The 26855-nt window shown below is 47.2% G+C and overlaps 1 protein-coding gene across 2 annotated transcripts in view; it reads right to left on the bottom strand.

Moving 5' to 3' along the window:
- The window catches only part of ERG (ETS transcription factor ERG), a 130391-nt gene that overhangs the window by 65593 nt on the left and 37943 nt on the right, over positions 1-26855 (bottom strand). For both annotated transcript variants that reach the window (XM_054974344.1, XM_054974345.1), the window contains exon 2: positions 1737-1954. In XM_054974344.1, coding sequence (XP_054830319.1) covers positions 1737-1954 — 218 coding nt within the window. The remainder of the gene's footprint in view (positions 1-1736; positions 1955-26855) is intronic.

The following is a 26855-nucleotide window of genomic DNA, read 5'->3' as shown; positions in this document are numbered from 1 at the left end:
CTTTATGGGTAGATATTGCATGTCATTGGCATGCTGGTCATAAGAAGAAATGAATTCTTGTGTGGAAATCAATCCCACATTTTTGGTGAGATTTCTGCAAGTTTTACTTAATAGTGCAGTCATCTGTTCAAGGATCCTAATGTGAACCAAAATTACCAAAATAATGTGAAGCAAGGCTATTCATGTCATTTAGAATAGCATTTTACAAAGAACTTGTTTCCATAATGATTTTCTCCTAGTTGGGTACAAGCCACAAATTTTGTTGAAGTCTGTGGCAATGCCAATTTTAAGAAGTTCAGACTTCACTTAAGAGTTAATAATTTTACCCAAATGGATGCTACTAAACACTGATTGGACTAGCCCTCCATCAGCTAATTTCCAATTTATGCTGTCATACGGGCACTAGATTGTACCTCACACAGCTCCTATATGATTAGATGCCTGCCATCAAATCAAGGGTCTGAATGTTAAGTCTTCACAATTTTGTAGAAGTCATTATTTGGAATAACTTAAAGATAACGGGAGGCAGGACCTGGAAATGACTTATGCTTCCTGCCTCTCTCTACTTTCCTCAACTTCAGATATCTAAAGGTAACATTGTACTAATGCACGCATGAACAATGCTAAACTTCTGTAGTCTGGAGGATGCTGAAATTTCTCATGCAAGCCTTCTAAAGAATGATATGAAATGTGAAGAAATAATGTTTCAGTTTCATTATGTAAAATACTCTAAGTGAATAAAGGTGTGTTTCTTCCTGTTATGAGAATATGAAAGCTTTTGCACCACTTTCCTCCACACGCTTCAGTGGAAACAGTATCAGTACAAGTGGCCTCTGTCAGATGTGAGTACCAAGACTGAACTGAGAATCGTAATTATTTACAATGAATCGAAGTGCATTCAGATAATGGTAATACATGGATGCTGATTGAAGCATACATTACTATTAAAGCTTATGAATGCATGTTTCTGCATGAAAGGAAAAAAGACTGCCTATAGGTTTAAAAGGGGTTTTGTCTCAGATTCTATAACTCAAATAAGGGAATACTAGTAAATATATTGCCTCACAGCCTGATTTTGAAAGTACAGAGCTGATGCAAGTCCACTTCACTGTAAAATAGTTTAAAAATCAGATTTTCTGGGAGATTTGCAAAATGTGGCCTTACAATCTGAAGAACAAAATGTGGAATGATGGTTGTTGTGGGCAATACCACGGCAATGCAGCCCGGAAAACCCACAACAACCATCGTTCTCCGGCCGTGAAAGCCTTCGACAATACATAAAATGTGGAACAATTAAAAAAACCTAAACAAGACTCATACTTCTGACCTGCAAACTGCTAAACCTATTATAATGTGCTTTTCTTGTCAGTCCATTGTAGATCAATACAGACTTGGTGCATTTGCCAGAGGCACAGATATTACGGTTACTTGGATTGCACAAACACAACATTACAAGATGATACAAAAGGTCTGTGGGGACATTACTTCCTCTCACTCCCAGAAGGAAATGACAGCAGGTGCTTCAATCAATATTTTAATCTTCCAAGGTTATGAGTGATCGCATGTATAAATAACCACTAGATCTCCCATTGGTCATTCACCTGTCCTCATAACAGCAAACATGCAAGCTTGAAGCTAACTCTCAGTCCCTGACTAAGGAGAATCCTCAGAGGAAACGTCTTATCCAAACAGGCCTAAAGAGTTTCATTTCCAGTCTTTAAAAGTTACTTCTTTACCTTGAACCATTCACTTGACTTGGATTGCATTCCATCTTGATGGTGACTCTGGCTGGAGGTTGTGACAACCAATCCTGCTGGGGGACACGAGGACTCATCTTTGATGTTTGCCCATATTCACTGGAAGAGGAGGCTGTCATCTCGGTTTTAGCAAGGTGGGGAGTTCCGTAAGCACACTCAAACAAAGACTGATCTTCACTCACAACTGATAATGCTTCCTGAAAGCCAGAGAAGAGAAGGAAAAAGATGACAATCAGAAAAACAAACGGCACTGAGCGTATACTGTATTCAGATATTTTTCCAAACAATTATAAGGCGTACACTAGGGAGAACAAACTTTTAAAACTTAGCAATGGCATCTTTCTTCAGCAGCAGTGGCAACATCAGCTAAAGTTCAAGCTGTGTGAAAGGCTCTTGCTCACATGCATATAACACCTCTTTAACTACCAACCTCAGCATATTCCAAATAATATAAGAAATTGCTTTGCTGAACAGTGAGAGGTGTGCCTTTCTCCCTGTTTAGAACACTAAGGTTCTGGACAGAAGAGAGGAAAAGTTTGAAACGTTTGTAACTGCTGCTTCAGGGAATCTCCTGTTTCTTTTTAATGGAATCAAAATGTAATCCAAGCTAACCTCTCATTGGAGGGTCTTTCACCCATGAATCCTAACTTTTAGGCTTGTTAACAAGCACTGAGAAAGCAGCATTCCAAAAGCCTATCTTGGAGTGTCTTGTGGTTATAAAATTCAGTTGCTTTGCTGTTTGCTTTTGTAGCTTTGACTACTTCAGACTCTCAGGCTCTGTAAGTCACTGTTCATGTGAATTCAGATTCTCTGAAAAGACACACAGGCTTCCTGCATGATTGCAAGCAGCACTTTCCAGACAGGAGAGCTGAACCTGGAATTAGTGCAAGAGGCAAAGGGGTGCATGTGTCTTTTGCCTCTAGGTTATTTGGTTCCTGAGCTGCTTGGGGTCTGTCTGTCTGTAGCTTGCTTCTACCTCTTGCCATCTGCTCTAGTTGCACAGGAGCCTCCTGATGGGACAGAGTCCTGCTGATTGAGGTGAGCATACTATCCCCTGCCTGATCAAATGTTTGTGGCTGATCTGGAGAAAGAGAAGGAAATAAAGCAATTTAAAATAAATAAATAAGGCGATTAAAGCAGAAAACATTGCAATACTGGGTGACTTCAGCGACCGTCACAGAGACTGAATAAATGTGTCAAGTCAGCTCAAGTCATGCTGTAGAAACGGTAACAGATTTTTATCTGTACCCAGTTCAAAGGATTACCTCATACCCAGTTACATGGAAACTTAAGAGGACTCTTTGTAACGCCATTTGGGGTGCTGTGAATGACACGCTCCATCATTTTGTAAAGGATTTTTCTACTCTATCTTAACTATTTTTTTAAAAAAATCTTATCAGTTAAAGTTCCCTTCAAAATGAAAACAAGTGAAACACCCCATATTAAGGGCCACCAAAGTATGCATATTAAACACTGTGCGACTTGTTCTAAGTTACATACTTTTTCCTCCAGTTGAAAAAACTGGGCTTTCATAAGCTTAGAATGCATTTAGGAAAAAACAAATTAAAACTCTTTGCCTAAAGGTGTTAAAATGAGTCATTTAAACAGCAGCAGATGCAGGAAATGAGGCTCTCCAATATGAAAGATGCATCTTGCCTGAGAAGTACTCACAGAATGCGGTACTCTCCAGCCGCAGCAACAACCGCTGGGCTGGGGGGTCAGGATTTGCCTCCCTGAAAGAGGGGTAGGCAGACAGGGCTTTCCCGGGCATTCGGGAATGCTGGGGGGGGGGCGCGGAGACAGACCTTATAAGGCCACTCCCCCCCCAGCAGCCAGTTACGCCTCGTGATCGGTGGTGGAGGAGAGACTGTACAGCCTCGGCTTCTTCCTGACACATGGTGTGACATTGGTCCTGCCTCATTCAGCTCTGCAGTACTAGGGTCAGCTTTGCCCAGCTTGGTGGTGCGGTGATGCTGGCTAGCCCGGTGGCTCAGCCCAAGTGCAGCGCTCGGCTGGCTCATACCTCATGGCTTCACATAGAGACGGTTGGAGCTTTGCGGGGGAGGGCTAGCTTCCCTTGGGGGCCCTCGCTGGCCCAGCTGCTCTAGCCTTGGCAGCAGCTCACCATCAGCTCCCAGCTTGCCCCAGGATCTTTGGCAGATTGGGAGTCTGAGGCTTCCAGGGCAATTCAATTAGCTATTTCACCCAGCACTCAGAGGGCCTATGACAGAGCAGTTCGGCAGTTCACAGGGTTCAGGCTCCAGGTGGGTCTCCGCCAGTTGTGGCTTATCTCTGTGGAGCACTTAATGCAGTTCTGTGTGATGCAGAAAGGTAAGGGGCAGGCAGTCAAATACATTCGGAGCCAGCTGGCAGCCCTGGCCTTTGCAAGCAAAGCCCATGGCCTGGCCGACACCACCAGGGACTTCCACATCTGGAAGATGCTGGAGGGGTGGGTCCGCGGGGTGGTGGCACCCAGAGATCAGAGACAGCCCATCTCGCCTGAAATCCTTAAGGGACTGAAGTCAGTGTGAGCCACAGTCTGTTACTCTAAGTTTAAAGAGGGCCTGTTTCACTGACTGCCTTCTTCAGGGAACGCAGGGTCAGTGAGTTGGTTACTCAGTCCCTTAAGGATGAGTTGGGCCAAGCTTTGCAAGCCAGGGATGTTAAGTGTAAAGGGGATCAGTTCGTGATAATGATTTGTGCTCAAAAACCCGATCAGAGGCAGAAGGGAGTGGAGGTCACCCTTGGCCCATACACAGAGAGGACTTGTGCTCATCAAAGCTAGAGGCAAGGAGCAAGGGGTTCTATTTTGCCACCTAGATGGGGCTCCATTGACCAAATATCAGTTTTGGATGGGCATAGACCGGGCTCTTTCCAAACTGAGCCTGGCAGGGGTCAAATTCAGCACCCATTCTCTCTGCATTGGGGCAGCATCCACAGCAGCAGCCATGGGATACACAGGGCCTGCAATTTAAAGGGTGAGTTGGTGGCACTCCTCTGCATATCAAGCTTGTTTCCCCCTTGAATCAAGGGAAGCCCTGCTAACACTATTTTCTTTTAGATGTGAGTGGCCAGCAAGAGAGGTTGTGGATCCTTGTCTGTTGCTACAGCATGTTTTTGGGGTGGCACACCAAGTCAAGAGGACACAGATCAGGTCCCAGCTGGGCCTGAGCTGGTGGGCCACTATTGAATGGCAAGGCCAAAGAGGCTTGAGATGGTCAGGGTTGCTGCTTTTGTTTGAAGGGAGGACTGGTCTTCTGCCTTACATCCTGGTCATGCACCTGGAAGGCAATGACTGAGGCCTGATTAAGGGTAAGGCCCTTTCCTTAAAGGTGCAGGTTGTCGGAGACCCGCCCCAGCGGGGCGCTCTGCCTGCAGATGATTCCTCCTCTAAGGAGGAGGGGCTGGAAGAGCCAGCGCAAGACGCACCCCCAGCCCCTGAAGCTCCAGATGGCAACCAGCAACCCGGCCCCTCAGCGCAGGATAGTGGAGGTGAGGGGGCACACGGAGAGGAGGCGGAACCAGCACCTCGGAAGACCAAGCCCGGAGAGCCAGCAGCGAGGCGGAAGGCTCATGCACGCAAGGCGGTGTGGGAATGGAGGAGGAGTGCACGGCTGCAGGCACAGCGGCGGGCGGGGCTGACCACCGAAGATGAGGCAGAGCAATCAGGCAGCGAGACACCTGGCCCTCTTATGCCGCCCTGACCTTATAAGTGGGAGCAACTTTGTTCACACTCCTTGCACCCGGTGGCTCGCCTCGTATCCTGCCTTGCTCAGAAGGATTTCCTGCGACCTGACCTCAGCTCCATCCCTGACCACCCCTTGCCTGTCTCCGTTTGTAACTGACTCTCTGGCTCTCAGACCTCGGTACGGCTCCTTGACTCCTTGCTACCCGCGCCCCTGATGGACAGACCCCCCGGCTCTCAGACCTTGGTACGGCTCCTTGACTCTCCCCTGCTCGCGCCCCTGACAGACAGACTCCCCAGCTCATGACCTTGGCGTGTTCTGGACTCCCGCTCACAGCCTGACGCTCAGCTCAGCCCTCGCCTTGCCAGGAGACCTTGCCCTGACCGTGACACAGGTAGGCTTGCAAGAGATAAGCAAGCACCAGCCTGGTGTCCTGATATTTTGGTCTGCAATGCTTCTGCATTGCATTTGGCGGGAAGCGTTGGACCCTACGGCAATAGAGGGGTGTGTGCTGGAATGCAGGCAGGGAGTCTGCCACGAGCCTCTCTGAATGTCCGGAGTTCAACCAAGCCAACGGGGGAGCAGACAGGAAGCGTAGTCCAAGGAGCCGAATGCAAGGGTCAGAGCCAAAGAGCAGTCAGAGCAGAACTGAGCTGCAGTAGAACCAGGCGGGTCTGTGCACAGGTGCTTCTGCAACGAGGGAAAGGGCGTCCTGGCTTAAGAGCTCTCACCTGCAGGGCAGTGCTGCACCCTGTTACAACTCAAGGTCGTTACATCATTGTTTGAGTGCCTGAAGCCTTGCACTTTGCCTCCTTTCTTGTGCAGCAAGACGCTGTCTCCCTCTGCACTGCCTATCAGGTTCAGGGGAGCTGGGTGGAGATTCTGCCCTGGTCTCAGGAGCTGGTGCAGGTAAGGGAACAGCCTCTGTCCCTAAGTCTGCCCTGGATTCCTCAACCTGCTCTGGCAAGGGTTCCTGCTGCTCCATTCCCTGCTGGTCTTCCAAGCAGCTGCCTCTGGAGGGGCTTGGAATAGTCCCACTCCTGTCATCCTCCCCGAGGTCTTCATCCTCTGAGGACTCAGAGGCCACAACAAGGGGTAGGCAAAAGGTCAACAGAGACCTCTTTGAACTTTGGTGGACAGTTTGGGAATTTACCTGCCCCATCCACAAATCAGGGCTGAATTTGCAGACCTCTGCTGAGGGGATGGAATTCACGTGTTGGTGAAGGGGAACAAAATATTTCTGGAGGACCTGTGGCAAGGGCTCAGGGTGGCTTTAAGCCACTTGTGAGGTGTGAAGGCCTAAGCAGAGGCTTGGCCTTAGCGGTGGCAGGTTAAAAGTCGGGGGTGAGCACCCTTGCCATATCCCCATTGGTGGGGAATTGGGGTCTGTCAGGACCGGCTGGCTGCTTTATGGCCCAGTGGCCCTGGTAGGAAACCCCTGGACAAGCTAGTCCTCCCTCAGCTTTGTGGCCAGAGCAGTGGAGCTTTAAGGGGAGGAACCATGTCACCTGGCCAGGCCAGGGCACAGCCATATGATGGATGGTTCACACCTGGGGCAGAGGGTGACTCGCCCAGACAGGTCAGGGTGGAGGTCCAAGAATGACCCCAGGGCCTGACCTGTACTGCTAGTTAGGCCCGTGCCGTGTTTACAAGTTATGTCATTATTCAATAAAGTGGTCTTTTAGTTTCCAACTCTTGTGTTTGCCTTTTCGTTCTGACTTGGGGTGGGGGGGCAATGGATTGCCACTGTTTGTTCATTTCTCTGACTTTCATGTATGTTCCTTAGATATAAAGTCATTCCACAGCTTTAAAAAGCCCTTCAGTGATGATCAGTAGTAGATTTCAAGTAAACTGAAGAATACACATGCATTCATTGCAAAAGATACCACTGTGGGTATGTTGTTCAAATGTTAAAAAAAAACAAACCTGTATAAGCTCCTGCTGCACCAGAATGAGGTTTGTGGACAAATCAGTGAATTAATCATTTTACAATGCCATTCTAAGCAGACTTACACTCTTTTAAGTCTACTGAAGTCAATAAGTTTAGAAAGGTGTAACTCTGCTTGGGATGGCACTGACCATTCACTATTAATTTGACTACCTAACCTAGGCAACTAAGATCTTTCTTCTATCTTTTCACCCACTATCTTCCCACTAGCAAATAAGTTCTAATTCCACAAATCACACAGCCCCCCCCTTTGAATCCAGAACATGTCACTTATGAATATTGTTCATGCAGGGCAGAAAGTGGGGGACAGTCATTTTAAAACATAGTGTATAATCTACATTTGAATTACAGATGTGAGAAATGAAAAAAATTAAACAACTCAAATACCATGATGAAAACAATCACACTATGCTTGCAGATGATACAGTTTAAAATGCAGGCACCTGTGTCAAGAATTTTAGCACACATCTGGAATACATTCGCTTTGAATAAACTGAATCTTGAAATGAGACAAAATGCCACGTAGTATACTCATGACAGCAATGATGAACAACAAAAACAGTTATGAAGAAAATCATGAAAGACAGATGTGTTCATCCCGACATAAGAATTTTATTGTCATTTTGGAAAATACCTACTTAAACTGTTTAATCAATTATAGAAGTGATTGATTAACTCAGTAAAGATATGAACAAGAACACAAATTGCTTATGTAAAAGAAAATTTGAAAGTTGATTTTCTACTAGCAAATATGATTGCTTGGACATATATAAAAATGAAATTAGAAAACACAGGTTCAGCATCAGAAAAACCATAAGAAGACCATGAAACTAGGGATGTTATGTCACACTTATCCCAGGATCCCTGCTAGAAGTAGGATGTCAATTATCAGGAACACCTTTGATTCAATAGTAGACAATTGAGTTTGTTCTATCCACCTCTATTTCTACTGGCATTGTTTTGCTGGGGCACATGCAATTGTGAATTACATTGTTGTTATGCTGACATAGCTGTGGTGAAATGGCCATTATAACATTAGCCTATCCAAATATCTGGAACTCAGTCTTCTGTTGCACTAGTACAGAAACATTAGTTTTCTCATGTTTTCTAATACTGGATAGTCCCATCTTGAAAAACAGCCCACTTTCATTCCATTCTATGATTTGAATGCTCCACTGGCCAAAAAAACATTTTTGCTATTTAGATCGGATTGTGAAAAGTCCTTCTCATGGTCAAAGTAACCATATAATCAAGTACATGCCCTTGTCAGGCAATACTGGTCTTAGTATGGCAAACAGCAGCCTTGAAATCAATATGCCATCTGTAACGTTTTGCATATAAATACACTTGAGCATTTTATTTCTGCTAGTTAATGTGGATTTTAAAAATATGTGTTACTGTGGGTTTAAAAGCAGGCCTCTGACGAAAGGAGGGGGCTGGATGGAAAAGTAGAGTCTGCTTTGATTGGCCAGTAGCTGTATGCTAGGGGGAAGAATGAACTGCAGTTTTTAGTCAGTGTGCTGAGAGAAAAGGAAGTGGCTGACTCACCAGCAAGCTGAGTTGGCACCTGGGGCCGGACGGAGTGGAGGCGGGACAAAGAGCGGAGGTGGAGTGTCCATCCCGCGAGGGGTCCAACTGCATGGTCGGCGCCATTGCTGCTCAAGCATCTGCAGGAGCAACTTGCAGGTAAGTACAGATGCTTGGGTGGGACAGTTCCCCCCCCCACCAGCGGGGCTGGAGGACGAGCCCGGGGTTCTCCCCCCTTCCCTGGGGGCCCACACATTCCTGGGGTGGGGGTGCAGGGGCCAAGGGGTTCCCCCGCCCCCCCATGATGGCCCGGGTGGCCTCCGGCCTCGGCGGGCCCTGGGGAATGGGAACCGTGCCTGGGGAGGTGGAATCAGGCCCCCTTGGAGCCTGGCCAGGCGGAGGCGCGGGGCGGCTGCCCCGGCCGCTGCCTGGGCGAGCTGGCACGGTGCTGCCACTGAGCAGCCCGCATAGAGGCTTCAGGCCCCCAGGGGGACCTCTCCGGGCGGCGGCCTGAGGCAGGCTGCCCCGGCTGCCGCTCGAGTGGATGGCGTGGCGCCAGCACCGAGAGGCCCGCACCACAGCTCCAGGCCCCCGGGGGGGCTTTCTTCTCGGCGACAGCACGGGGTGGGTTGCCCCAGCCACCGCCTGGGCGGGCTGGCGCGGTGCCACCATTGAGCGGCCCGTGTTGGGGCTTAAGGCCCAGGGGGCCTTCCCTGACGACGGCACGGGCTGCCCCGGCCGCTGCCTGAGTGGCTTTGAGCCCCTGGGGGGGGCCTTCCCGGGCGGTGGCGTGGATCAGGCTGCCCCGGCCGCTGCCTGAGTGGGTTGGCACGGCGCCGGCACTAATCAGCCCGCGCCGTGGCTCCAGGCCCCTGGGAGGGCCTTTCTTCTTGGCAGCGTGGGGCGGGTTGCCCTGGCCGCTACCTGGGCGGGCTGGCACGGCGCCACCGTTGATCGGCACGCATCAGGGCTTCATGCTCCGGGGGAACCTTTCCTGGTGGCGGCGCAGGGGTGGTCTGCCCCAGCCACTACCTGAACGGCTTTGAGCCCTCCTGGGGGGGCCTTCCCTGGCGGTGGCATGGGTCGGGCTGCCCCGGCCGCTGCCCGAGCGGACTGGCGCGACGCTGCCGCCGAGCGGCCCGCGCTGCAGCTCCAGGCCCCCAGGGGGCCTATCCCAGCAGCAGCGCAGGGGCAGGTTGCCCCGGCCGCCGCCTGAGCGGGTGAGCGTGGTGCCACCACGAATGGCTGGTGCCGTGGCTTCAGGCCGTCGGAACCGCGAGTGGCGGGCGCTGTGGCTTCAGGCCCCGGGGGTGTTGCTTGGCGGCAAAGCAGGGCAGGCTGCCCTGGCTGCCGCCTGTGCAGGCGGGTGTGGTGCCACCGCCGAGTGGCCTGTGCCACGGCTTCAGGCCCCGCGTGGGGGCCTCTCTTGGCGGCAAGCAGGGCACGCTGCCCCGGCCACTGCCTGAGCAGGTGTGCAGGGTGCCGTGGTGAGCGGCCCGTGCTGCGGCCTCAGGCCCCCCCTTCCAAGGGGCCTTTCCTGGGGGGGCCTTTCTTGGGGCTCCAAACCTCCGAGGGGGGTTCTTGGTGGCGGCGCGGGCCGGTGCCCTGGCCGCCACCTGAGCAGGTGGGCGTGGCGCCGCTGTTGAGCGGCCCGCGCTGTGGCTTCAGGCCACCGGGGGGGCCCTCTCTTGGTGGCAATGCGGGGCGGGCTGCCCCGGCTGCCCCCTGAGCAGGCGGGTGCAGCACCACCTCCAAGTGGCTCGCACCACAACTTCCTGTCGGCGGCGCGTGGCGGGCCCCTCCGGCCGCTGTTTGAGTGGGTGGGCGCAGCTCCACTGCCGAGTGGCCCACACCGCGGCTTCAGGCCCCGCCAGGCCTTCCCTGAGCGGGCGCGGCACTGCCACGAGGGCCTGCGCTGCAGTTTCAGCTCCTCTGGGCCTTCCCGGAGCGGGCAGGTGCGGCTCCACGGGAGCGGCCTGCGCCACAGCTTCAGGCTCCGGTGGCCCGTCCATGAGCAGTCTGGCACGGCGCTGGCTCGAGCGGGCCGTGCCACAGTTTCAGGCCCTGCGGGCCTTCCCACTGGCCACCGGGAGGGGCCTCGCTCGATTGGCAGTCATGGCCCCCGTGGGGGCCGTTCTTCAGGAGGGTGCGGGGCCAGGCGGACGCTGGTGGCAGGCCGGCGGGGCAGCCTGGAGCCAGGCGCTGGCAGCCCCCCGGCTCCGGAGTGACAGGAGACCACCTCGCAAGGTGGGTTTTTATTCCTTTCCCAGGCAATATGGCTCCAGGCACTAGCGCGAGCGGCAAGACAGTGGCTAAGGCCTCACACCAGGGCCCGGTGATGAGGGGCGTGGCGGGGGTCCCTTGCAAGGTGTGGGGGGAACCCCGCTGGGTCACCCACAAGGCCGGGGCTGCGGGCAAGGTGACCAGTGGGGGGCCACCTGTGGCCCCAGGGGATCTTGGCGCATGCCGGGCGCCTCCCCCCAAACAAGGGGTTGACATCCAGGCAGCTTGGCAAGGCATGCAAGTGAGCATGGCTGTACTCTCCACCACGTTTGGCGGGGGCGGGGCATCCACTGCGAGCCCCAGGGCCGTCTCGGGCGGTGTGGCCGCCACCAGCCCCCCTCCTGTCCCGGCCTGCCAGAGCCCCCCTCAGGGGATGGCGGCCAAGCGAGGGAGCGATCGTTCACCCCCCCGGGGGTTAGGGCAGAAGGAAGCCAGGCACCTTACACCTAGGAGCTTGTCGCTGGAAGTCGGAGATGTGACTGTGACGGAACAGGAGGCAGAGAAGGCAAGCTCTGAAGGCGAGTGGGAGAGCGAGTCGGAACAAGGACGGAGCAGGGGTTGGCCCAGGGCGTCGGGCCGACGGTCACGCAGGTCCCACCATAGGAGCAGGAGCCGCAGCACGTCATCATCCAAGGAATCGAGAGGTGAGTCGTCCGGGGATGAAGATTGGGAACGGAAGACGAGGGACTACTGGGAGGTGGCTGCCTACGTCCCGGGGCTGGCTGAGTGGGCTCAGCGATGCAGGCACCGGGGCAGGGCTGCTACAGGGGCCCGGGCAGCATGGGAGCACTCCTGCTCAGCCCGGCGCGGAAAGTCCCCACCACCAGTGGGCCGGGGGAGGTCCCCATCGGGTACCACTTGCCAGCCCGCGTGAGGGAGAGGTTCTTGAATGGGTACTATGTGGAAGTTTTCACCTTGCTGCAATCCGAGGAGCCGGTGGGGGACATCAGGTCCCCGAGAAAACGCAGGCATCAGGACAGGGAGAGGCCTGCCGAGCACACATTCACTAATTGGGTTCTGGGGTACTGCGAGTACGCGGGGGTGGTGCAGGCGGCATACCCTGAGCGGGCCTGGCACCTCACCATGCACATGAGGGAGGTGGCACACATCAAAGCCACATCAGGCGAAAGGGCGGCCTTGAAGTATGATGAGAACTTCCAGAAGAAGGCATCAAGCAACGAGCTCACGCGTTGGGACCAGCCAGACAGCATGGGTTGGCTTAGGGCGGTTAACAACAGAGGCATGGGGGAGCGCGTCAGGGCTGAGGCTTCAGGGTATAGACATCACGCCGCAAAACGCCACTGCTGGGAGTTCAACGCAGGGGGTTGCTGCAAGGCGAGGTGCCGCTTCGACCACGTGTGTGAGGATTGCCAGGGCCGCCACCCACAGTGGGACTGCCCCAGAGGCTCAGGATCCCAGCGGCCCTTTCGGGGAGGCACTGGTCGGAGTGGAGCCGATGGCGTTGATGGAGCCAGAACACCAACAGCGGGGGGTCGGGGCGCCACCTCGGGCCCTGGAAAGAAGTGAGAAGGTCGGCGCAGGAGACTGGCGTTCTCTCGCCCGGACACCAGTCTCACCGGCAGCGCGGCAGCCTTGGCTGCCGCGCTACACCAACGGGGATCCAGCCCAGATGCCAGCCCAATGCTCCATATAGCTGTAATCAATAAAGTTGTGGCCATTTCTAACCCACACAAGTGTCTGGTGTGTTTACTTAGCTGGAGCGCAGTCCGACATAGCCCCTAGGTGACAAAACGTTGATTCTAGTTGAGTCAGACAAACTGGGTGAAGCCTGAGAGCCTAATTCTAAATCAGGCAAACTGTGTATATACCTAGGTCAGTCTGTGTATATCTGACAGAGAGATTATTCTATCTAGGTCAGGAAAGCTGTGTGGAAATACCTGAGAGAATCTATGTCTTTGTGGATGAAGACTTGTGTGTAACATTATGTACAAAAAGGATCTAGGGGTCTTAGCAGACCATACATTTAACATGAATCAGCAGTGTGATGTGTTAGCTAAAAAGGCAAATGCGATTGTGGGCTGTATCAACAGAAGCATAGTGTTGTGGGAATTATGGAGTTTGGTTCTGAAAATCCCGGGCCATTAACAGTGTTCAAATCCAGGCCTATGCGGAAAAAACCGTTTAAAACTCCTAAAGCGGAGGCTTTTCACCTCTGCCCTCCCTTTCTCTTAACTTTTGTTTCCTCTGACTCCCCCACAAGCAAGCTAGTGAAAGAATGTAGCACACTGGGACCTCGTGACACCCCAAGGTCCTTTCGCTTTTGCCCACAGAGCACATCAGGTTTTTTTCAGCCTGAAGCCTTTTTGCTTTCTGCTGAGCACACTAGAATGAGTGCCAAAGGTCTCTGCCCCACTAAGAGAAACCGACAAGCAGAAAGGTAGGATTCAAGAAGTCCTTGGCATGAGAACACTCTAGCAGTGATGACACAACGCCTGACAAGCACCTTTAAAAGAAGGTGCTCGCCATTAGAACTTGGCTGATGCCCTGGCCAAGCAGCTAGAGAGGTTCCAGCTTGGAAGCCCCTCTGCCCGGCTGAGCTCAGTCCAAGGGGACCCTTGTTTCTGTCATGACTTAGGTTAAGTATTATAGCGTTAAGCGTGCCTTATATTCATAAGTTTAAAGTGTTAAACTGTATTCTGACTTAGAGTAAAATGTTAAGTATTCATCTTTGTATAGAATTGCTTTGTGGTCTTAGCCTCTGTAAAGAATAAACTCTGTCCTTTAAGTGCTCCCGTCTAAGGGTTGCCCGGCTGGGGAGCCATGGAACGAACCAAGAACTGGCAGGATCTGGTTGGGAAATAGGCTATGTCCGCTTGCCCACTAGTGGTGTGGGGACCAACACTTGCCCTCAATAAAATTCATTCCAACCAGCTCCCCCAAATCTTTAAAATTCTAACAACACATAGTGTCCAGATCACATGAAGTGATGGTATTGCACTACTCTGCTCTGATTAGACCTCACCTATTGTGTTCAGTTTTGGGCACCACAATTTCAGAAGGATATAGACAAGCTAGAATGTGTCCAGAGGAAGGCAACAAAGATGGTGAGGAGTCTGGAGACCAAGTCCTATGAGGAAAGGTTGAAGGAACTCGGTATGTTTAGCCTGGAGAGAAGACGAATGAGAGGTGATACGATAACCATCTTCAAGTACTTGAAAGGCAGCCATATAGAGGATGGCACTGAGTTGTTTTCCGCTGCCCCAGAAGGTTGGATCAGAACCAGTGGGTTGAAATTAAATCAAAAGAGTTTTTGGCTAAGCATTAGGAACAACGTCTTGACAGTTAGAGTGGTCTCTCAGTGGAACAGGCTTCCTCGGGAGGTGGTGGGCTCTCCTTTGGAGGTTTTTAAACAGAGGCTAGATGGTCATCTGACAGCAATGCTTATTCTGTGAACCAAGGCAGATCATGAGAGGGAGGGCAGGAAGGGTTACATTAGTGCTTAGTTCTCGTGGCTCCTTCTTACATGCCCAGGGTAAGGCCGATCGCCACCTTGGGGTCAGGTAGTAATTTTCCCCAGGCCAGTTTAGCTAGGGATCCTGACAGTGTTTTGCCATCTTCTGGACATGGAGCAGGGGTCACTGGGGGTGTGAAGAGGGGAGGTAGTTGTGAATTTCCTGCACTGAGCAGAGGGTTGGACTAGATGACCCTAGAGGTCCCTTCCAACTCTACTCTGTGTGACTGAATGTATTAATATACATTTAAGTAGATATAATTATTTTTGAAATCACCAAGCTTAAGAACTATTCTGAAACCAATACACTTATCAAAACTCTGCAACCATCACATTTACATTCTTATAAATAAATTTTACTTTTGTTTAACTAAGAAAGATCCCTTCCCCCCCTCACAACAACCCTCACATGCTGACCATTGTGCCAAACTACCATCTATAACAAGCCTTTCTACATTACCAGTTAAACTAAGGAGGTCTAGGGCAAAAGCCTTTGGTGGCAGCAGAATCCTTTGAGGGAATCAGGGAGGCAGCAATATAAAGGTCACACAAATACAAAACGGAAGGTGTTCTTGAGGTAAAAGTTTGGGTAAAGGAGAGAACACCTAAGCTCTGTGTGAGTAGAATTAAAATGTGTATTGATTGTGACCAGAACCCTCTGAGGTATACGCTTAAGGTAAAGTAAGGAGGAACTGAAGGTCCAAAAGCAAAAGTTTAAAAAGATTATATAAAAACAAATCAAACAAGCAAATCATTACACTTTTTTGAGCTCTATTTGCCCTCTTATTTGCCCATGGAGATTCCCTTCCTACATGCATGTTTATTTCATTGGTGGGAGCTGCTCTATGTATGCAAATCAATTGATGGAGCAAGCTGCCTCTTCACCGAAATGAATGGGAAAACGCTTACAGGAAAGAGATGGATCAGTGAGAACATCAATCCATTCCTTATAATATGGAACTACTACAAGAACAAGCAGTTCTGATACACTGCTGTATTATTTTTAGGGTAAAAAGGTAAAGGTGCAAGCACCGAGTCATTACTGACCCATGGGGGACGTTGCATCACAAGGTTTTCTCGGCAGACTTTTTACGGGGTGGTTTGCCATTGCCTTCCCTGGTCATCTACACTTTACCCCCAGGAAACTGGGTACACATTTTACTGACCTCGGAAGGATGGAAGGCTGAGTCAACCTTGAGCTGGCTGCCTAAATCCAGCTTCTGCCAGGATCAAACTCAGGTCATGAGCAGAGCTTGGGCTGCAGTACTGCAGCTTACCACTCTGTGCCACAGGGCTCTTTTTTAGGGTTCCCTCCAAAAAACAGACATGTGAATTAAAATAGCCTTTTATAGTACGTTTCAATCTTTTAAATTCTTTTAAATTTTTTAATAAAAATAATAAATCTTTGCTGTCTTGATCATTTATATCCCATCATAGAAATATTTTGCAGATAGATGTATAATATGTTAGTGATATTATTTTAAAAAGTGATATTAGCCTCTGTAAAATGTGATTTGAGAAATCTGAAGTTAATCAAAGTATTTACACCTTGCCTTTCCTCATGACAGCTTAGAATATATAAATAAAAACATCTAGTAACAATAAAACCCAATTCAGCCCAACCTAATAACTGCTTGCAACTTATACTTCATTAACAATTTGTGTTTGAGAAAATAATAATTTAAAAATCATGGCAAATAAAATAGCCTTACATTGCCTCCTGAAAGATTCCAGTAATGGCACTTCCTTAATCTTTACCTCCTTGGGGAGCCTATTCCATAAAGTAGGAGCAATTATGTGTCCTAAATGATGCCAGGAAGTACATTTAGTCGGGTAACACCTAGCTGTAGACTGCAGTTAGTGCAAGAGGACAATACAGTATGGTTTCCAGTACCAGATTGGCAACCAGAGGGAGATTGGGGCAGGGGGGAGGATGTGGGGTGGCAGGAAGTGATGGCATGGCATCACTTCTGGGAAAATCCTGAAAGTGCTATCATGGCTCCACAGAGTTTCCAGCGAGCCCTACAGAGGCATGACGGCACTTTCAGGGTTTTGTCAGAAGTGATGTCACACCATCGGCCTGACGATTATTTTTCATTTTATTTTACTCCTGCTGCTACTCTGAGCTGGGGAGGGATCCCCTGCCCCCATTGGGGACTGGCCCCTTCCCCTACTGGGGGACTGGCAACTCTACAACACACACAATACAGGGACATAGTATTCACATTTAAGTGGAAAAGCAAGATTTGGGTCCAGTAGCACCTTCAAGACCAACTAGATTTCCAGTGGTCTTTAAGGTGGTACTGGTCCCAAATCTTGATCTTCTACTACAGATCAACACAGCTGCCCACCTTAAACATTTAAGTGGATCATCATACATATCACTATTGTTTACCCCTTCCCCATTAGTTCCTGTGTATGAGAATATGCACACAAAATGCACCAGGTCATTACAGTAATTGATAGGTTTATGCACAACAACTGTGCATTCATTCAGAATATAGGTGATATATTTACACTAGGATGGATGTGCCTATTTTAGGGGTTTCATATCAAATATTTATCAGAAGTGCTGCATCATATTTCTCTATTGTAACTATTCAAATCAACATACAGAACCAAATGTTGGCTATTGTAGGAGAGGAAAAAGTATATGATACACCCCTCCTAGACTGTATCACTTCAGATTAAAGTGTGGAAACTGAATGGCTTCCCCACATGTAAAACTTCCCTTCTGTGGAAACTAGCCTTCTCCTTTGTTTCCCACAGACAGGGAGTTTGTTTTTTTTAATATGAAGGAACATTCATATATATTGTTCCCATGTGCATTCTAAAGTGATACAGTCCCAGGAGAATTTTGCCATGTATTTTTTCTGAGAATGCAGAATGCATCTTAGCCTGGGATTTATTATTGATGGACGCTAGCTATACAACTGCCATAGGTGTAACAGAGTAGTCAAACAAATGTTAAGATGCCTCCTTTTCCATACCGCTAAGAGCACTGTAATAATGAAGAAAATAATTCCTCAATCGTCATCATTCTATCAAAAATTTTCTGCATCTTGTAAAATAATCTGCTTGTAAGATAGATAAATTGAATGATAATGCAATAAATAATTCAATAAATTGAATGATAATTCCCCCCTCCTGGCTCGATGAAGGCGGGGGAGGACGGGTATTGCCACCTGCTCTGTGCCTGATCCCAGCCAACTGAAGTGGGGCAGGCATTGCCACCTACTACACTCCTGATACCAGTGGGGTGAAGGGGTGGGTGGGTATTGCCACCTGCTTTGCTCCTGATCCGAGCTGGGTGAAGAGGGGATGGGCATTTCCACCTGCTCTGCTCCTGATAACAGTTGGGTGATGGTGGTAAACAAGCACTGGCACCTACTCCACTCCAAGGGTCCTGACTGGTATACCTTACCAGTCACACATCACACCTGTCCTGCGCCAGCTGCACTGGCTTCCGGTTGAATTCTGAATCAGGTTCAAAGTGTTGGTTCTTACCTTTAAAGCCCTGAGTGGGTTGGGACCGGCATATCTTCGGGACCGCCTCTCCCTGTACGTTCCCCAGAGATCGCTTCGATCAGCGAATAAATATTTACTTGTGGTCCCCGGCCCTAAGGAAGCCCGTCTCGCTTCAACCAGGGCCAGGGCCAGGGCCTTTTCAGTCCTGGCCCCAGCCTGGTGGAACGCTCTGTCAATGGAAACCCGGGCCCAGTGGGACATATTATCGTTCCGCCGGGCCTGTAAGACAGAGCTGTTCCGCCAAGCGTTTGGTGATTGAAGGGGGTGGTGCCATGTCGGCCTCCCACCTTTGGGGTGGGGAAGGTTCTCCCCACCACTGCACCTTGTTAATTTGTTTTATTATTTGTATATTGATTTTAGTTTTTGTTTTTATCGATTTTAACTGTTCACCGCCCAGAGCCCCTGGGGATGGGCGGTATATAAATTGAAATTGAAAAAATAAATAAATAAATAAAAAATCATAGCTGGGTGAGGGCAAGGGTTGGGCATTGCCACCTGCTCCGCTCCTGATCCCAGCTGGGTGAAGGTGTGAGGGGGAGGGCATTGCCCCCTCTCTGCTTCTGATCCCAGCTTGGTGAAGACGGAGAACAGACATTTCCGCCTGCTCTGCACCTAATTTTGGCCTGGGCTTCCCACCACACCACGCTCTCTGGAGATCTGGCTGCCTCATCTGGGCTTCCCTCCATTGTAGCGCCCTCCAGAGGTGCACATGGGTAGGAAGTAAGTTGTCTTGAATATGCTTAGCCTTTTATATAGTAGGATTCTTTTGTGTAGGGAATGACCTGGGCCGATTCCAGATGACTAACCTGAAGGCGCTGCATGCCGCCATGTTCTGGATCGCGATGGGGAAAACGTGAAATATCGTGTTTTCTCGCGCGAGTTTGGCGCGACGTCGCGCCAAACTCGCGCGAGAAAACGAGGTATTTTGCATTTTCCCCGTCGCGATCCGGAACATGGCAGCAAGCAGCGCCTTCAGGTTAGTCGTCTGGATTCGGCCCTGTTTGGCCAGTGTAGAACATACATTTGGGAAGTATGCAACCAGTCTAGGGTTGCCAGCCTCCAGGTAGTGGCTGGAGATCTCCCGGAATTACAACTGGTCTCCAGGCCACAGAGATCAGTTCACCAGGAGAAAATGGCTACTTTGGGGGGTGGACTCTATGCAATTATGCCATGCCAAGGTCTTTTCCCTCCCCAAACCCCACTTTCTCCAGGTTTCACCCTCCAGATTTCCAGGAATTTCTCAACCTGGAGCTGGCAACTCTAAACCAGTCACTGTTTTATTGCTTCCCTAAACAAACCTGTTTCTTACAAATTATCTCTATGTCTATTGTATTGCAGCCAACTTCCCAGTAAACCAGCAGGAAAACCAAAAGTGAACTCCAAGCATCCCACTTCCACAGAACAATGCGCAATACCTAGAATAAAAACCTTGTTTTGGTTTGGCCAAGGGGCTTGATGAAAAAAGAAAGGAGGAACTTTAAAAGTTAAATGGGAAGACTTGTGTAACTGTAAATATGCCGCAGGCAGGCTGCCAATGATTTCAAAGGCTTTGAGGTTTCAAAATCACCCAGAAGCCCAACTGAAGTTCACTAGAGGTTTTGAACTTCCAGGAAAGTTTGGTAGGTCTTAGTAGAACCAGAAACCAACTTAACTATCTATGTGATAAGGAGGTTGTACTTATGTCACAAATGCAGTTACTTATATAAGCAATTTAAATGCACAACTGATGTAGATCATGTCAAACAGTACATCATTCTGTGCAAATAAGCTTAATTTAAAAAGGAAATTTAGTTTCAAGGTAACTGAATTTTTGAACAAAATAGATGTTCTTAAACTTAAGGCACTGTCAACAAATCTGTGAAAATACCCGTGGAAAGCCAGGTCTGTATCATCTCAATTGCATACTGACTAGAAAGCTCCAACCTTCTAATGTTTTCTCTATGCATATTATATTACATAAATCAGCAAGTCTCATTATTTCCATAAGACTTAGAAAGCTCTTAATTACACCAAAGATATTTAATGTTAATGACTATTAATGACAGTGCAAATCATAGCTAAAAAGAAAATTAGACATACCACCAATCTACTTCATGTATTTGTATTACACATATTTTTATTACTACATCCATCATTTGCTATCATCAGACTCCAAGATGATTCGAAAAGGCCAAAAGAGCTCTGAAATAAATACAATGTATGGAAATGACAGCAAAAAGGGAATTCTACATATGGAGAAACTGGGGGAGGGAGTGATCTTTTCCTTAGGATCAACAACATATGTATCAAGTACCCCCAAAAGTCAACACTATACATAAGTGTCCGTTTAACTTGTCCAATGTTTCCATTTTCTAAAAAAGATGAATGGAATAATACTGTGTAAGGTGTGTAATATTTAAATTCAATAAGTAAGAGGTGAAAGGCAAACAAAATAATTCTGCTAGAATGTAGGTTTGTGTAGTAAAACCACACGTTAAAATTTTTAAAAATCTTGCATGAAAAACAAGCTTTTCTCAAATTAATTACAGGGCAGCTGAGAAAATGATTGTACCATCTCTATTTTGTAAGTTCCACTAAGTAAGATCCTTTATAGTATACATTAACTTTTGACTTCAAAAATACCAGACTTCAAATTAAGCCAAGAATAACATTTGAGGCATCTATTCCCTGCTACAAAGAACATAGCTTTTACATAGTAAGTTAGCTGGATATGTGCCGACTTTGCTTCCTTTCAGATGTTCATTGAAAATAATATTTAGCCTCTCATGCCTGATGTTTTAGTCCGAATCCCTATTTAAGACCATAAAAAGAACTCTGCTGGATCAGAACCAGTGCTCTTCTAGTCCTACATCCTGTTTTCGACAAGAGCTAGTTAGATGATTCTGGAAAACCCAGAATCAAGACAGGAAGTCAATTGTTTTCTTCTCTTGTTTGAATCCAAGCAAATGGCATTTACAGGTATAATGCCTCTGAGGATGGAGGTTCCATTTAAGTATCCTGGCTAATGTCACTGATCGACCTATCCACCATGTCTAATAATCTTTTGAAGTAATCTAAGTAATCTAATGGATATCACCACATCTTCCAAATAACACAGAATGAAGAAACACTTCTATTTTGTCTGTGCTGAATCTACAGTCAGTCAACCCCATTGAGTATGTTTCAGTGTCATGAGAAGGACAAAGATTTCTTTTCATCTACCCCCTCAAACCCAATTCATGATTTTATATCATCTTTTATCCTAAATGTAAAAGGCTTCCATTCTCCTGGCTTTCTGCAAACTAGCAAACCAGAATTATTCAAAAGGGCTTTTTTATGCAAGTAATAGGGCTGCACTGTAAGAAAATGGTTCAGACAGTGCAATCCTAAGAAGAGTTACTCCAGTCTATGCCCATTGAATTCGATGGACTTAGACTAGAGTAACTCCTCTTAGGACTGCACTGAGAAAGATGCTTTGGTAAATGGATGGAGACTGTAGACTATACTACTGCGTACTCTCTGCTGCAGTAACTATGCTCCTACTGGGTAGTTTTCATGTCATTTAATACATCATGTTATATTGCTTATGTTTTTTTTGCATTGTTTCAGCTCTATATCAGAATTTCTGTTTGTTATTCTCAAATTTCTGCAATCCATACCTTATGGTATTGTTTATTGAATGCCCCAGCTGTCGATTGTATTGACTTACACTATGCAACCTATGTCGAGTCTCAGCAAGAAAGGCAGACTATAAATAAATACATTTCTCCATATGGATGATGCTCAAAATTCTTGATCTGCTTTTTTCACCTCTATTTCTTGAAATGGATCAACGAAATTGTATACAGTATTCCATATGCACCAGTTCAGAGAGATCCTTTCGTAGCTCTCTTCAGTCCAGTTTTCATCATCATGCATAACAGGGCATTATATATGGACATGACTACTTTACTGACTTCAGATCATATGTGAATTGGTTAAATGGCGCCAGTCTTAAGACAAAGGCTTGGAAAATCCCACTGGTTATTTCAATCCATTTTGGAAACTATTACAACTAAAAACTCCACTGGCTCTCCATTCCTACATAAAGTACTTGATCGAAATATCCTGCAATTGGGAGTGTGACCTCCATAGTAACTGACAGAATGGTCCCTATGCTACTATACTATTCTTCTAGATTTAACATCATTTATTCATAACCATTAGAATTTTGTTCTAAGATTCTTGATGTCATATTCTGCGGTACTTAAAAGTGTCACTGTCTGGAACAGTTCCAGCTTGGGTATTAGATATTGCTTAGGGTTGTTTCTCATTTGACATTGAATACAGACAGCCTGTGGTGGAGTGCCCTAAAGTCATAGCTGACTTATGGTGACCTCTGGTTGGGTTCTCATGGCAAGAGACTAACAGAGGTGGTTTGTCATTGCCTGTCTCTGCAACCCTGGTCTTCGTTGGAGGTCTCCCATCTAATTACTAACCAAGGCTGACCCTGCTTAGCTTCTGAGATCTGATGAGATTAGGCTCACCTGGGCTATCCAGGTCAGGATACAGACAGCCTGTATAAAGTGCATAAAATGCACATCACTTCTGAATGGCACAGATATTTGATAGATATTTTTTGTCAAAATATACAAAACAACCAGCTATGGAAATAATTACACCTTTGTTACCAAGCATATTTCATAGAACTTGCACTGGCAGGTGAATTAATTTTTAAATGTCCACTTTCTCTAAAACAAGAATTAAAATAAAGAGACAGTATAATTGAGTGAGAATTAACATTTGCTTCCAATTACTCTGCTTTTTTATCCTGCTTTTCATTCTATCAGAACACCTTTGGAATTTACTCCACCTTAGACTGAGCAAGGCTACTGCTACTATAGGACATCCTATTTATTGCTTCACATTCTTTCCACTTCCAAAAGGAAAATCCACATGGACAAAAGCATACTGGCAGCAGAATATCATCTAGCTGGCTAGACAAAGGATAAGGCAGCAATTCATATAAGCATAGTAGCTTGAACAGGTGCGGCAACGGTTGGATAGACTTGTAGATGATAAGCCAGGTCACATGCTATGCCTTCCATGTCATTATTGCCACATATGTGATTAAGGATCGGTCAGGCCATACTACATAGAAGGCATTTCGATCATATGAACTTCAAAAACATCACTATCATTCAGATATAATATTTTCATATACTGCTTCTCTTTATGTAGATGTACATAAGAGGTTCTATTTTATGGCAATTACTCCCTCAAAATATTTATAAAAAAATTATATCTTGAATTTCTGCTTTAAAGAATCCTTAAGGCAAGTTATAAATTTCCCTTAGGAGATGTAGGGGTTTGCACCAACAAAAAATTTGGGCAACCTGGATCCAGGTTTCAGAGAAACGAAAGAAATCTGGGTTTCCTAAAATTTGGGTAAGATTCTCTAATTTGGTCCGACAAGATTAGAGAATTCTGGATTTATCTGGCCATTATTTTCTATCAGGAAATCTATCCAGGATCTATCTAGAAGGCTGGGGGTGGGGTCATTTTTCAAGCAAACTCCAACAAATTTAAAGGGACCCAACACCTGATTTCCTCTAAAGGACCCCCCCCCCCCAAGTTTCAGGAAGATTGGACCCTGAGGTCTATTCTATGGGCCCCTGAGCAAGGTGCCCCCAGCTACTCTCCATTGTTTCCTATGGGAGGAAAGTCAAAGCTGACACCCACTGCAGAAACACACTGAGGCAAGGCTGCCACTGGCCAGAGGCACACTCCCAAATGTAGGCTCAACCCAGAGAGATCCCAACAGAACCAAATTGAAGCCAGGAAATGGAATCCCCCTAAAACCAAAGTGAAGCAAGACCAACATGAAACCAAAGAATCATGTCAAAGCAGCAAATTCGAGCCAAACTATACTGAAGTAAGGAAATGGATGGACCTCTCCCTCCGCCCCCCAGATCCAAAGTGAAGCAAAGGGACCAACATCAGACCAGAGAATCAAGTCAAAACAGCAAATTTCAGCCAAATCATACTGAAGCAAAGGCCACTGTTACAACTTAGCTCAACTGAATCAGTGCCACTCACAGAAGCAAGGGAGACAGAAGAGCTCCTGCACACTCACTCCCCTTCCCTGCCTCCCTCCCCCTCCCTCCTCTCTTCTTGGAAAAAAATGCAGGAGAAGCCCAGGAAGGAGCCAGTCTGAAACTGAAGCAACATTTCCTGGATAAACCTGGATTAACCCGGATTTATCCAGGGGTCTGAATCTGGGTTCCTGGGCTGGATCTGGGATTCTTTGATTTGATCCAGGAAAGGAGGATTTAGCTGGACTGGCAAAAATCTGGTTTTCTCAAATCCCGGACTGTGCACCCCCAAGGAGATGCCTTCTGAACCTATTCAAAGACATTTAAATCATGGAGGACAAAGTGTAAAGTTTTGTGGCAGGCTTGAGTATCAAAGAACATTTTAGAAATTAATCACTCTGGCAATCTGATTGTATGCCCTGGAATAACCCTAGATATTCTCCACTAATTTAAAGTATTTTTATTCTGGTTTTCTACTTTTAGTATACACAAAACCATTTTTAATCCAATTAATAAACCATAGCTTTAACATACAATACAAAACCAGAAATGATTCAACTAGCTATAAAATCATATATTTCAAAAAGTGGGAGCAACATCTGGGGCTAAAAACAAAGATAAACAGGACAGACTTTATATGGCATCTAAAAGATGTTTATGTGGGCATCAAGAGAATCTGAGCACACAGGGGGTTAACTCTACCACACAAAGTTGACCTGCCTAATATCAGAAGATGAATGCACCCAGACAGCCTCTCAGAAAGGTCTTATTAGACAGGCAGACTCATATGGGAGCAAGAGATACTTCAAATACCCCAGTCCAAGACAATTTAGGATTTTTATCTTAATTGGGCCTGGAATCAGGCTAGGAGCCAGTGAAGTTCTTTCAAAAATAATGAATGATGTTCCGTAGAGCAATCCCAAATTGCTATCAATTTACCTGCCATGTTATGGATCACCTGAAGTTCTTCAGCTACCTTCAAAGGCAAACCCACACACAAAGCATCATAATGATCCATCTTGGATAAGTGTCAAGATAGTTTCTAACCAGGGATATGTAGCTAGTACATACCAAACAAAGATGGTGAAAGATACTTCATGCAAGGTATGTTACCAGAGTATCCAGCTATGGAACAAAGAATACTCCCCCAATTGCCCAGCTGATCCTTAAAGGGGAGTGCAACCCCATCTAGAACAGGACAAATATCACTATCCTGAGTTCACTGATCACTTTCAAGTAGCACCGTCTTGTCGGTAAAGCTCCAGTTCATTAGCCATTATTCTACCATTACTGAGTTAAAACATCTGATAAGAATGGCCACAGCTTCATTTGGAAAAAAGGAGAACTATACCATACTGAAATGGGCCTAGGTAACTGGCTCCATCCAGGAGAGTTGAGCTGTACAGTGACTATCTGCTTCAGCATCCTATACAAGAATGGGTGGTTTGCCACCGGGCAATAGTTGGATGTATATCTAAGATGCAGTGATCCCGCCCCCCTCCAATAGCAGCGATACTTCTCTCTCACGGAGACATTTACCACCTCTGAGACACAACTGGCTATTCCTCCTCTGTAGATATTTTGACGCAAGGGCAAAGCATACAGTCATCCCCAAACTACAACAGAAATTCATCCAACAAACTAGGATTAGACAGTAATTTAGCCTCTCCTGTACTAAATTCATTATGGCATCTGAGTCAGCTGGAATGCAATTTAATCTGCAAAGTGCAGATAAAATCTGAGAGCCAGTATAACGTAGTGGTTAAGAGTGTTGGATTATGATCTGGGAGAACCAGGTTCTAATCCCCACTCTGCCATGGAAGCTTGCTGGGTGACCCTGGGCCAGTCATGCATTCTCAGCCTAACCAACCTCACAGGGCTTTTGTGGGGATAAAATGGAGGGGAGAATTATGTGAACCACCTTGGGTCTCACTGGGGAGAAAGGTGGGGTATAAATAAGCTATACTGGGCTGCTGAAGGTTCAGGTTGGTCATTCTGAGCTTCTACCTGAAAACAGCTCATCACCGCTCATAAAAGTTCTGCTGTATGACAGTGGTGCAATGGTGGTATAAAAGCAGCTACTCAGTTTTATTTAATAAAGAACTGAAACATGCTTTCAGAAAACAGCTGTGCCTGGTATCTTTGTTTCCCTTATCCTGACGATATATACAAAAGCAAGCTGCCAAAAACACTGCTTGAAACTTTTTTCTTATTCTCCCTTTTTTGTAAGATCCATAATATTCTTAAAACCATGGACAGGCTTCTTGTAGCAACAATGTTTGATGCTGACTAAAGGCCAGGACAGGAAGTTCTATGGAAACAAAAAAGCTGGCTTGTTGACTGGTATGAATATTTGTTTTCTGTTTGGGAATTTACTGAAGTTGCACGGAAGGAACAGAATACCCATTACTTTTGCCAAGTTGTGTTATTTTTGTTATATCAGAACTCCCAAAATAAAATCTAGAATTCTCTAGTTTTTTGTTTCAAGGAGAGATCTCATGTACTGCAGTAGGCTACTTTTGCCTAAAATTCCCAGATTATTAATGATTAAAACATTTATACTCTACTTTTCCTCTTGGCTCAGGGTGGCTTATTATCTGT

The sequence above is a fragment of the Eublepharis macularius genome, chromosome 3 (assembly GCF_028583425.1).
Source record: "Eublepharis macularius isolate TG4126 chromosome 3, MPM_Emac_v1.0, whole genome shotgun sequence".
NCBI lineage: Eukaryota > Metazoa > Chordata > Lepidosauria > Squamata > Eublepharidae > Eublepharis > Eublepharis macularius.
The sequence above is the reverse complement of the archived record's forward strand: the minus strand, read 5'-3'. Positions and strand labels throughout refer to the sequence as shown.